At 32.6% G+C, this 14377-nt stretch overlaps 1 protein-coding gene across 1 annotated transcript; it reads right to left on the bottom strand.

Moving 5' to 3' along the window:
• Positions 1-238: 238 nt before the first annotated feature.
• Positions 239-1649, bottom strand: LOC128178311 (tachykinin-like peptides receptor 99D). The gene is made up of 2 exons (XM_052845419.1): positions 884-1649; positions 239-712 (listed from the first exon to the last, which is right to left on the bottom strand). Exons 1-2 carry the CDS (start codon positions 1583-1585, stop codon positions 356-358), a joined length of 1059 nt encoding a protein of 352 aa, XP_052701379.1. The 5' UTR covers positions 1586-1649; the 3' UTR covers positions 239-355.
• Between the last annotated feature and the right edge of the window lie 12728 nt (positions 1650-14377).

Raw genomic sequence — 14377 nt, 5'->3', positions numbered from 1 at the left:
TACTGTAAAATACAAAGTATTTTTATCTCAGAAATATTCAAAATTTTATATTTATATTTACGTAATGTATTTGGTTATTTTTTAAAATCATTTTATCTAAATATCCGATTGAAAAAGTCCTGGCTTTTTAAAATGATTTTATCTAAATATCTCATTGTTTTAGCCTAGTACCTTTTAAAGATAAATAAATAAAAATAATAATCAACCATTACACTTTCCAGAAAATTTATTAGTTACGTAGCAATTGCGTTTAAAGTTGAAACCTTTGTCTGTTTTATTGAATGAAACCATGCATTGAGTAAGACACAGAACAAGGTAAACACACGTATTTTCATTTTATTTACTCTATAAGTGTTTAACATTTTGTCTCCTTCCAACTTCTGACACTAGATCTTCCTGTGTTCACCGAGGAAGTGTTTTCACTTCCACGTTTAAGAAAAGTCGTTACGGAAGGAGATTTTCGAGCTTTGAAACAAATGCATTTGAAGAGTATTTTCTTGGATTTCTTTCTAAATTCACCATCCATAACGAAATAATTCATAGGATGTATTGCACAGTTTGTAAAGGCCAGCCAATGGGAGAACATCCACAACACCTGAAGGTGTTCCGTGCTCATTAGTTGTTGCTCTTTGCTTCCGATGATTGTGATAACGTGTAGAGGAAGCCATGAAATAGCGTAGGAAACCGCCACGCAAATCAGAACCTTCACCGTCTGTAAGAAATAAGAGATTTGTTACTAAATATACATTTAAACACTCAAGGATCAGTATGAATTTCTAGTCCGTTTCCTGAAGCAAGTGTTTGGGAAATTGAACCAATTTAATATTAAAGCAATGGTGCCAGTAAAAAAGGATTAATCTATTGAGCATAAAAGGAAACCTACCCGTCGTTTAGCTAAATACATTTCTTTGATTTTTTGAGGATGGTTTTCTCCCAAAGGTTTCCGGACCCAAACAAGAAATCCGATGTAGAAGTTGGATATGCTCAAGATAAGAAGTGGGATTATGTATTGGAGAATCATGATTGAAATGGTATAATAAAGTCTTGTTTTACTGGAGTTCCACTCCTCGACACAAACTTTGATTCGCCTTTGAAAGGCCATATCGAAATGTTCAACTCTGGAATAAATTGCAACTGGTAAACAAACAATAATGGATATCAGCAAAGTCAAGATGTAGGCGATTTTTCCATGCATGGCTAGGGACACTTTTTGAGGTGATCGGAATATCACGTAATGTCTGTAAACAGTGAGAAGAAACAGTGACTGGGAGCGGTGAACGACAAGAACCAGATGGAGATACGATGAAAATGGACACAACAGGTCAAAGAAAGGCCAAGACTGATATAGATGCTGCCCTATTACTTTGAATGGAACAGAAACCACGGCAAGTCCCAGGTCACTGACGGCAATGCTGCTGATGAAAATGTTCTTGTTCCTCCATGTCTTTTTAGGTCTGTATTGCCATACCATGACAAAATTTCCTGGAACAGCTATGGCGGTTGTTAAGAGGTATAATCCAAAGAGAATCCATTGCACCACTAGTCGTCCATTCGAGGTGGCTCCAGACGAGTCGCTTATTATCATGTAAGAAATATTAAAATAGTCGTAAGTGATGTTAAAATCAAAGACCCATGCATATTCTTCTATCTGTGCCATGTTTCAAGGAGGAGTACACAATAGCTTTTTTCTGTTATAAATAAGTACTTATATACAGCCCACTCTAGTGATGTTCTTTGTTAATTCAAAGTCGTGAATAACCAATGAAAGCAGTTAGATAAAGCAATAATTTCTTATATGTAAATATACCATCCGCCTATCATACCCAGCGTTTGTTAAAGGTGTCTTTCCTTATTAAGAAATTGTAGGCTGAAAAACATATAATTCTGAAAATAAAATTTCAGCTAACTTTTCTTGAATAAACAATCTTAGTCATAGTCATTTTGGGGTACAATAATTGTATTTTTTCTTGTATTTTACCATATACATTTTATTTATTCATAAACATGTAAGTTATATTTTCATCGTTTAAAACTTGTAGGCTTCGTTCATGATAAGAAATTTCTGTTGCGTATAGAATCTGTTGCATAAAGAATACTTTGAGAAATGAATTTACCAAAACAAATATTCTTTAATTGTGGGGCGATTATGATTCAATAAATTACCCTCTCTGTTGATAGCAGATTTGTCTCAGCTGCAAATCTCCTGCATATCAAATAGATACTTAGATTTTCAGTTCCCTGAAAAGTACGCTACTAGTAGATTTCTTTTCAAAACATTTAACTCGGCTTGCTACTTCCCTTCGCAAAGTTTTTTAAATTAGAAAAAAATGCGATTTAGAGAAGCACGTGTAAAATTAAACTCACGTGTAAAAAAACGCAGATTTTTTTTTTTTTTTTTTTTTGGCTTGCTCAAATCCGGACTTTGGCAAAGATCATAAGGGAGATCAAAGCAATTGATCCTTTTGACACATGTGTAATGGTTTAATATCATATTTACATGTACATCTATTTTAATATTTTTAATGCTGCCTATTTTGGCTATACAATGTATATGAAATCGCTTTTCACCCCAGTCTTACTCTTACGCTATATTTTCCTCTTCTGAAACTGAGTTGAAGATCAGATTTTTCACACTAAATAGTAAAATGGTTTGAATTTTAAGAACAGAACGTATTCATCCAATGAATATAATAAGCAATTATGCTATTTTAATGAAGGTTCTAACAGTACGCATACCTTATGTATCCTACGGATGACAAAGCAAACAGGGAATCAAGAGCATAGCCATCATTGTACGATATTCCATTATAAAAGAAATTCAATGTGTTAATTACCATTGCTGTAATCGACCATTTAAATTCCGTCATTGATTCATAACTACATGTGTTTATGTGCTTTGAGATGAAAAGTAATTCAGATTTAAAATCTAAATCCAGTAAGCTTTTTATTTTTAATTGTTGATTTTAATATTTAATCTACAAAAAAAATGTTTTTAAGTAGAAATCAATGTTTAATAATTTTTGTTTCTATAATTTTTGTTTCTATAAATCAATATCATGATAATTTCTCTTTTAATGGTGTCAAAAACCTTAAGAAACACACGTTCAAATATTATTCATATGTTTTAATTGAATTGTCCAAATAAATTGCGTAATTCAAAGATTTGATCATATTTTTCTAAACCTTAAAATCGCTGGCTATCCACCTTTTGGTATATTGAATCAATTGATCATATCGTAAAGTTTGTATATAGGAATGAATTTTGAATGACGATTTGACCGATATCTGCAGGATGTTATTATCTATGAGAATCAATCAAATGAGAGCGCCCTCTAAGTGAATGAGCATTGGTCGAATCGGACCTACCCGCCTATTAGTTACTATGGTGACAACACAAGAAGCACATAATTAATATTTCCTAATAAGCAATTTGTTTAGATATAAAGTGAAGAAAGATTAAAAACAAACAAAAGGTGCATAAATAAGAGTTTTCATTATTTAATATATATTTTAAAGCAAAAGTTTGCATGAATGCATTTTTCAAATTTCGTTGAAAGGAAAAAGGGTATTTTTAGAGTTAATGTATACTATGAATAAAAATATTTTTAGTTATTAGGCTTTAAACCGTCTATCTGCAAAATTGTTAGAAAAAAAGATTCGACTGTCTTATGTTTTTTTTAATCGTCAAACATGAATAAAGCGAATTACAATATACGTATACATTATTTATAACGAGTAACGGAAAAATTATCAAAAGCATTCAGTATAAAACCTTTCTTTAAAAATTTGAAATATCTTCAATGAAATAAATACTGCCTCAACTTAAATTGATGCCTTAAAAATAATTGAATTTATCGATGAAGCATTGTGCCGGAAAATGTAATAGGCAACCTGTTTAAATAGTTTGTTTTTGACAATTGTTTACAACATAAAAAACAAGAAGCGAATATTGTGAGAACTCTTAGTCAATTATTGCAGTGATTTAGTTTTTTGCAGTCCTGATACAAAGAAAACGACACAGCTGGCATTTGGTGCATACATTATCAATACCACGGTACAGGTAAAAGTGGGCAGGCAGTAAACGGCCAGTGAAAATGTTTTTTTTTATTAGCTGCAACTCGCGATCCCGATAAGTGTCATCATTCAACGCATCAGTCCATCTGTCGCAGCGTGTACACCCATGATGGATTTGCGATAATTATTTACCTTACTGGCAGTAAATGAGGTCAGAAGTGACGCTAAACGAGCTAAATTTAAATTTAAATTTAGTCAAATGTGTAATCTTGTTTTTTTTTTTTTTTTAAGGAAAATATAGAACGCATCTTTCAGCACGCAGAATCTCTCTGTCAGTTATTGGTTTTTGACGGATCAATCTTTGATTAAAATACTTTGTTTGTTCAAGACTTTGGATCAAAAGGAAACTTATGAAAAAATCACATCTACATATGCTATATTACTTCGGTAAAAATCTTATCTTTATTTCAGGTGGTCTCTTCTTTCTAATTTTACATATATTTCTTTTATAACTTTTTTTTTAACAAAGTCGTAAACATTTGTAATAAAAGAAATTGTTATTGCATTATTTTGGGTTTTTTTAATATTGAATTTTGTTTGTTGATGATGACAAACGTATGAATGTGCATATTGAAGTTTTGATCTAATGATTTTTTGCACCGTTATTGAATTATTTGTGTACATAATGCGTACACTGTCATTTATTATGTGTAGCATTGTCAAGAAATTGGAGAGTGTTGGGTATGTGAGCTTGCTTACATTTTTTGCAGTTACACAGACAAACCGAAAGTGAAACAGTGTTTGGACCTCAGCACAAATCATTGCTACTGACAAGACTTAGTTCTTGTAAATAATTGATAAATTCGATGTAATGTATGCTAAAGCATTGTTTTTCAAGGGAACTTATTTATAAATACCTTGAAATTAGTCAGATTTTAAACAGTACGAACAATTTAAATATTTATTGTAGTCGTATGTATTCCTACGCCAGAGTTCAATAATTATAGTCTCGTTCAACTCGACGCTCGGTTGTCTCTGTAAATCCTTGTCGGAGATTGACGGTGTCAGCCGAGCGGTTGGTTGAACGAGACTAGAGTTCAATATTGCTTCGATTCATACAATTTTTGAGAAATATTTCTTTTACTATTACATAGTTTGATTTAATCAATTTTATCTTTAAATATTATTTAACATGATTCATATGGGGATTTCTCGACATTCTTGTCAAAAAAGTCCAAAAATTCATATTATAAAAATGTGCGTAATTCAACTTCATGAATTAAAAACTACATGTACTTGTCATGCAAAATAACATATCATTGATTTTAAAATAGATAAACATCGACAAAATCAACTCCCGTCAGTTCTTCAGTACTTTGATTTTAATTTAGGTCTATCTGTCCTTCTGTCTGTCTGTCCATATGTTATTCTTTATTTTCTGAACAATATCCCGTAAAAGCTTTTGAGCGTTTGCAATCAGCTCTTATATCAAAACGCCCTATGGCCTAAAAAAGTCCCCAAGAGGTTTTACCTCAAAAAGTCAACGACCGATCAAGGTCTGAATTAATAAATTTTGACTGTGTGTTAACAATTTTGTTTCCGAACGATATCTTAAAAGGCCTTCAGTTTTTATTTATATTGCATTAAGTGGTTCAAAAAGCTTACCATTTTCTGGGCTATATACTTCAGCCATTACATACGTTACGTACATTCGCAATAAAATTATTCGGTAGCTGCGAGTATCTCATTTTTTCTACTGGTCCACGATCTAGATAAGTATGAAATAACTTAATAAGTTCCTCATATAGCTGACAACTTTCGTGATATTAGCCGACTGCACAGATATGACTTTTCTAAGCAGCCACTTTTCTTGTGACATTGGTTAACATGTCTAACACAAACTTTTCACGTTTGGCATTTTGTTTAATATTTTATCACGCATTGTAAATCTCATATGTTTTCGTCTTTTCGCGATAAATAACCTGTTTGAAATGAATTTGGTCGTTTAAGTTAGAAAATAAGAACAATGAATGCTTTACTCCGATGAAAATGAGAAGTTGAAAATAAAACTTTTTTTCCCCAGAAATTCTTGCTTGAAACACATTGCAAAATTGTTCATCATTTTTATTACTCCGGTACTTTTTTTTTCGTTTACAATACAGAGTCTTAAACTTTTCATATTCAACCTGAAATCTAGGAGGGAATTTCTTATATTTAAAATAGCTATACTCTGTCCCAAGTTATTGCTTCCATCGCTTTTTGATGATTTTTAATAAAATTACACATACCTGTGAAAGAAATATACAAATGAAATCGTTAAAAGGAAATATATCCAAGATATCTTCATTGAACAAGTATCCCTTTCCACTCAGAAAAATTCACAGGAACGAAAACAGATTCCTTACGGAGATTTATAATGGGGAATGTTTACATCTTTTCTCCATTCGGAATACACTCGGAATACATCGCGCAATTTTTTAACGTTATCATCCGGGCTTAATAATGGCTGTTGCAATGCAAAATCTCCGTAGACTTTCAATTTCGGGATGTGTATTGAAACCTGAAGTGGTAGAGGGGGCCTTTTTAAAACAGATAATCTGGACATTTTTTATATTAGTGGATGAACTTAGTTTGAGCACAAAGGTATTTACTATTATTGAAATATCAAGCAAAAAGTGGTGGAAGCAAAAACTTGGGACAGAGTATAATACAAAGGTTTATTAATGATGGATATTTTTTTGTGCTGTAAAAGTGCATGTTTTACAGCAAGGGTTTATATTTTCCCCATTTGGTTTTGCTATTCCCTATACTTTAAAATGTTGATAATGCTATAGATCGCGTGTCTAAGTGATTCATATCTTTGGCTCAAATGAAATGATAATTAATTAAGTTAAACACTTAAAAACACTATTAGAGTGTTGTTCCATACTTTTATGTATTCGTGAAGACTAATTTATGTATCACTAGTTCACTTATTGAAAGTTCATTCCTTACCCTAAAATACGTAAGAAGGTACATATAATATAATTTTGAGATATGGAACATAACTCAATTCTGACACCTTTTTTCTAAATCACATGGCTCCGGAAGCTCAGCTGTTGTCTTTCAAGGTTCGGGAATCGAAAAAATTCTATTGCTGCTCTCTCATCATTTTACTCCCGCTCCGAAGAAGAGGGGTATACTGATTTTCCTCTTTTTCTGTTCGTCTTCAATAACAATTTGTTGTTGCATTTTTCTCAGCAGATATTTATGATGCTCGTTTTAACAGCCTCTTTGTTTAGGTATGCCATATTGTGGGATCCTATTTTATGCCAATCAGACGTCAACGTCCTGTTAAATGCCGACTTTTTTTATTTAAAGCATAAATTTTCAAACAATTTTTCTTGAAAGATTTCTCAGTAACTATTCATCGCAGATGGTTGGAATTTTAACAGACTCTTTGTTTAAACATATAACATATGATGAGATTAATTTTTGAACAAAAATCGATTTCAACTTGTAAAATGTCGACTTTGCTTTTTTTTTTTTGTATATTCACATTAGAGCGGGGGTATCACTAGTGAGCACTGGCTCAAAGATATCTTGTTTTCATTTCTTTTTCTAAACAGATGTTTCATGCCAAACTGCTCGTAATCTGCTTTTGTTGTTGTATTTGTTTTGTAATTACATATATATATATATATATATATATATATATATATATATATATATATATATATATATATATATATATATATATATATATGTCGTATAGATTTTTTCCATAACATGACCTTTATAAATATATAACGTGCTAATGTCCACTTCAAGTCCTCTTAAGACTTTATTAGACTGTATTGATCTCCTTTAGAAGAAGATGTCTGGATAAAGATATAGGAAAATACTCAAATTTCAAGGATAAAATTTATGGAACTTTTCTTTGCTAATTAATAGTTTTTAGCTTAACAGATCATATCTAAAAATTTAAGGTAGATTTGAGGAGTAAAGGCGTTGTGCATTTTATCATGGAATAAAGTTTGCTGTGTTCGACATGTGACCAGACTTAAAAGTCAGTCATATTTTGGTGCAGGAACAATAAATACTTAATGGATAATATCCCAAAACATGTCATGATCAGTGGCCCAACTGTTAACCAACAATTGTAAAATCTCTACTTCTCATAACATTAAAAGAAAAGTGAATAGAATTTACATTTTGAGCTCACTTTTCATATTTTTATCGTGTTCTCCAGAACAGTTTCACTATTAGTTAATTTCAACCAAACTTTAAGGGGATCAAATCTTTTTTTTCAAATTTTTCAAAAATCTTCTCAAAAACCATTCAGCCGGAAAAGCTGTAACATGTGTTTGCATTGAAGCACAGGTAGTGTAGATTCAATTTCCTTTGAATTATAATCCCTGGGGGTAGTGGGTGCCATATTTACATAGGAAAGTATAGAAAATATATATAAAAACCTTTTTCTCAGAAATCTATTGGCAAGAAAAGCTGTTACTCTTGTGAAAGCATCCTTAGGTAATGTAAATTTAAGTTTATTCAAATTGGGGGGTCGAATTTTACATAGGTATATGTATTTAAAAATCTTTATTATAATAATCTTCTCATAAACCATTCAGCCGAAAAAGCTATAACTTGTGTTTGCATTGAAGCATAACTCGGGTAGTGTAGATTCAAGTTTGTTAAAATTATAATCCCTGAGGGGTAGGGTGGGTCACAATTTAAAAAAAATATTTTTAGGGGGGGGGGGCGAATTTTAACATAGGAAGATATAGAAAATATCTAATAAATAAAACAACCTTTTTCTCAGAAACTTATTGGCAAGAAAAGCTGTTTAAATTCAAATTTATTCAAATAATGATCCCAAGTGGTAGGTTTGAGCCACAAGGAGGGAGGGACATTTTACTGTTTATATTTACTGAACCATGTAATGAATTATCCATAAACAGTTATGAAAAATACTTAATCGTCATTAATGTCGATCTAAAAGTGACACAAAAGGAACAGGACTGCGTTCAAGATCGTAGCAGCAAGCGTAGACGCTAGGTCATAGATACCTAGGTCTGTTGAACGATCCGCTAGGTTAGCCGCTAGATCTTTGATTTGAAGTTGGAAATATTCAATTAAAGACTGATTCCATCGACACAATTTGTTAATTACAGGTGGAAATATACATGTTAAAATTCATAATAAAACATAGAATGAACATAATTTTACTTAAATAGATTTCATGTTTGTTAGAAAGAGGTTATTATTGTAGCCATCTTGAATTTGATATTTAGCATTAACAATTTTGTTTACGCATATCTACGTAGCGACCTTTCAACAGCAGAGTCCTACGTAGCAACTACGATCTTGAACGCACTGCAGCTGATTCTCCTTATAATATGTGAAGGTTACCACGTACGGTAACTACAACTACAGTGTACTTGAATCTACTTGAAAGTCCGAGATCAGCCCGCGTGCAGGTTTATCCATTAAAAACTTTCGTATCTGAGTCCGCCCAGAATTAAATGACAATAACCACTACATGTCCTTCCATTTTTGACCACTGAAGTAGACATGATCCCGTTTGATTTTTAGGGGGAGTCTTAATTAATGGTGAAACAAGGGTTGCTTTTGCGGAGGTCACTTTTTTCTCGAACTTATTGTTTTGAGCAAGCCTTACAGCTGATGGGGGTAAATGTAATTGTCCGCGCGAAAAGACGTGTTACTTAATATTTTGTAGGTGCGACTTCTTATGGAGCTAGTAAATATGGCAGTGCTGTACTTGAACAAACTTTCGTTAGCATAAAGAATGGAAAGATTTTTCTTAGTTCTTGGTCGAAGCACTGGGTTTTTTTTCTTTGCATTACAAAAAGCTTTAGTGATTATCTCATAAATTGCCTTTTTACTGTGTGGGCTTTGTTACCTTAAATGCAGCGATGGGATTTCAATATCTTGCTCTGTTCTTCAGAGAACAGGTTCGTCTTTGGGTTGTTTATCTTAAAGGAGAACCTCCAAAGATATGGGGAAATTAGCAGCTGGACTGTTTAAGGTAGATATGAGAGTCGGTGGGTTCAATACTGAACATGATGTTGTCTTGTAATCATTATGAATAATAAAACAATTTGTTGGTTGGAAAATGATAAAATACGAATAGCTTTACTAATCGGGGTCGTCACCCTTGGCGAAGATGGATCTTACACAACTATCCGATATTGGATCACAGACCAAACCAAAAATACGATAGAGTGCTCAAAAACGCCGATGTAATATTTTTTGAAAATAAGAAATTTGTAATAAAATAAAATCAAGGACTTATCGGATAATGAACATGTGTATTTGTACATCTTTTTAAACGTTAAATTAGCTTTCTGGTAAATATTTTGTTATTCTAATGTAAAATATTATTTAATTACTCTTTTAAAACTGCAATTAAATATTGTTTAACTAAAATATGCAAGAATATATTTATTTTTCAATTTCATGCGTTGCAACCTTTGCTTTTAGAGAAGAATCTGAAAGATGGAGTAACAGCAAATAAAATTATAAAACAGAACAGGATAAGATACACCTTGAACTGTTTAGGCACTAGGTACAATGGGTTCTCTATGTGAAGCAATTTAAAGTAAATAAAATGAGAAGTCAGGTTTCAAATATATATATATATATATATATATATATATATATATATATATATATATATATATATGAGTCAAAAGCTTGTATTCTGAAATTCTGTCAATTTAATAAATTGGAGAACGCAAATTTTAATACTTATTTGATATATGGTATTTTGAATTAATTTTCTTCATCAGAAATTGTAAATAGACGTGTAAACGTGCAAAAAATATTGTAACATGTCAAATTGAGTATTTTTCTTTAAAAAAATTGATTGTATTATTTTAGTCATCTTCGAGCTCCATTCAATAAACCAAAAATGAAAGTACACCAAAGATTTCTTACTAGAAAATTAGATTTCGCTAGAAGTTATGTTTCGATATCATTTCAAAGAAACTTTTCTTGATTTATGGACATAAAGGCTAGTTTAATTAACAAGAGGCCCATGGACCACATCGCTCACCTGAGGAACAATAGGTATGATAAAATCAGCTTAATGGAGTCATAATACAAACTATCTGGACAATGTACAATAATACATGTAGATCCTGTATAAATAAAATCCATTTTTCCCCCAGGATATTCTTATGTTTATAATCTTTAGTCCCTTTTTAACAGGATGATTTTATAGTCATATCACATGTTGAGTATTGCAGTTCTCAAAAAGATCCTTAACAGTTGTTTATACATGGAATATAAACCTACATCAAACTCAGAACCTTCTTGTGAGGCCGAAGAATTGTCCTGGGGCCAAAGTCTTAACAATTATAAAGAATCATCTGGCTGATTAGTTTCTGAGAAGAAGATTTTTAAAGATTTACTCTACATATTCCTATGTAAAATTTTGACCACCCCCATTCCATTGTGGCCCCACCCTACTCCTGGGGGTGTCATTATTTTCACAACTTTGAATCTACACTACCTGAGGATGCTTCCAAACAAGTTTCAGCTTTCCAGGCTGATTAGTTTTTGAGAAGAAGATTTTTAAAGATTTACTCTACATATTCCTATGTAAAACTTCGACCCCCCTCCCCATTGTGGCCCCACCCTACCCCCGGGGATCATGATTTTCACAATTTTGAATCTACACTACCCGAGGATGCTTCCACACAAGTTTCAGCTTTCCTGGCTGATTATTTTCTGAGAAGATTTTTAAAGATTTACTCTATATATTCCTATGTAATACTTCGACCCCCCATTGGGGCCCGACCCTACCCCTGGGGGTGTCATTATTTTCACAACTTTGAATTTACACTACCTGAGAATACTTCCACACAAGTTTCAGCTTTCCTGGTCAAATAGTTTCTGAGAAGATTTTTAAAGATTTACCCTATATATTCATTTGTTTAACTTCGACCCCCTCCCCATTGTGGCCCCACCCTACCCCCGGGGATCATAATTTTCACAATCTTGAATCTACACTACCTGCGGATGCTTCCACACAAGTTTCAGCTTTCCTGGCTGATCAGTTTTTGAGAAGAAATTTTTTTAAAGATTTTCTCTATATATTCCTATGTTAAACTTCCACCCCCCATTGTGGCCCACCCTACCCCTAGGGGTCATGATTTTCACAACTTTGAATCTAAACTTCCTGAGGATGCTTCTACACAAGTTTCAACTTTCCTGGTTTAATGGTTCTTGAGAAGAAGATTTTTGAAAATTTCTCAAAATTTTTCATTAATTTCTAATTATATCCCTTGAAAAAGGGTATGACCCTTAATTTTCACAACTTTGAATTCCCTTTGCCTAAGGATGATTTGTGCCAAGTTTGGTTGAACTTGGCGCTGTAGTTCTTCAGAAGATGTTGATAATGGGTAAAGTTTACGGACGGACAGACGGACGACAAACAAAATGTGATCTGAAAAGCTCAGGTGAGCTAAAAACTGTTTAGGGTCACCATGCGAAAGAGATAACTCGTGTTTGAGAAATGAATCACTAAGATAATTAGGGATGATATATACATAGATTGTAAACATAAAGATTCAGGTTTTTTTTCCAATGCACCAGACACATTGCAAAACGAAGTCTCTCTTGCAAAATAAACAAAACAAAACAAAAAAAAAAGCTCTGTGGCCCGTGTGGGATATCTATATAAAGCCCGACTTGTTTGGAATATTCTATCCCTTTTGGGAGATTGGTTTCAACCTGTTCAAAGACTTGCAAATATGTGGCGGAGCTAAAAGTTTACAGAAATTGTATGTTAATATTGTATCCCTACCGAAAAAAGGTGAATATTTTCTATGTTTTGGTGAGTATTCGTTTAATCTTGATATTCCATGGGGTAACATATAGCAAAGCTTAATTACATAAATGCAAAATGAAACATAAATTTCGATATTTTTTGGTCAGTTTTACACCAGCATGTGATGCCCCAATTCGTCTCCTTAATTCCTTCTTTTTTATTCAGGTTGTAATCAACAACACCGTTATATTTGGCCATGGGAGCGGGTTTACTTGTTTGTGGTTGCGTTAGTGAGTGCGAATAAGAATAAAAAACTTTACTCTTCTTGTCTAATGAAATACACGTTTTTTATATCAATTTAGGTCACCTGATCAGGTGTCAGACTTATTGATACTTAGTATCATATCTTGACTAGACTTGGTACATGTATGTAGCATCCATTGCAGAAGAGGAGCATTAGTTTTAAAATTCATTAACCAAACCTTCAGGGGCTAACATTTTGCATAAAATAGTTACAAGTGAAAAGATGTCAAGGTGACAGCAAACCGGGTTTTCTTTTATGTGAACTGTATCCATATAAACCATGTCAACTCTGAATTGATAAACACTGCCTATTGTATCCGGAGAAATGAAGTACCCATATGCTATATTTTGCCCAAAAAATGACTAAGTTCAAAAGCTGGTATTTTTTTCAAATATATTAGAAATCAAATTCCTAGCAATATGCACACCTCTAATATATGTACAATTGATCTGCAAAAGAACAAGTTCCTGTCTTGAAATCTGTAGGAGGGGTTATTCGTACAACAGGGGTACCCTATATGCAATGTTTTGTCCAAAAATGAGTAAGTTCAAAACTGGTATTTTTTCCATACATTATAAGAAATCAAAATCCTAGCAATATGCATACATATATGCAGATATATGTACAATTGATCAGCAAAAGAACAACTTACTATCGTCAAAACTGTAGGAGGAGTTATTCGTACATTGAGGGTTCCCTTTTGGCACCCGCCCGCCATTTTCACCATTCAATAACCTGATTTTTCCGTTGGAAAACCCGATTAAAATATAAAGGCAGTTATAAAAAAAATCTTCTCTACTTCTACACATCTAGCAATCCAAGCAAATGTTTAAAATAAACAAGGATCCAAAAAAATATAATTTTTATTATATCTTCCACGCAACTGAACATTCACAAGACAACTAAAGAAAACATAAGTTCATCAAAGTATTTGGTCGTTATATATGAACCAGTTGAGAGAGTTACGGTCGGTTGCTTTCCTATAAAGGCATTTAGGTTGCACTGACTTCAACATGCATAAGTAACACTTTGTAGTAATACGGTAATTGAAATAAAATAAACTACACGTATCAAAAAAAAGGTTGAGATGGAAAATGCTTTTAGGTTTTCAGAAATATTGTTATGTATTCTCGTCATATCGTCTCTGAAAACAGGTGAACTCAAATCTGAGGGCTTGGACTATTATCTAATCAAGGAAACAGGATAATGAAGTTAATCATTTTTCTTTTCTAAATTTTATCAAATATACATTGCTAATTTTTATCAAACTCGTGAAGCAG

Source organism: Crassostrea angulata, chromosome 3 (genome assembly GCF_025612915.1).
Source record: "Crassostrea angulata isolate pt1a10 chromosome 3, ASM2561291v2, whole genome shotgun sequence".
NCBI lineage: Eukaryota > Metazoa > Mollusca > Bivalvia > Ostreida > Ostreidae > Magallana > Magallana angulata.
The sequence above is the reverse complement of the archived record's forward strand: the minus strand, read 5'-3'. Positions and strand labels throughout refer to the sequence as shown.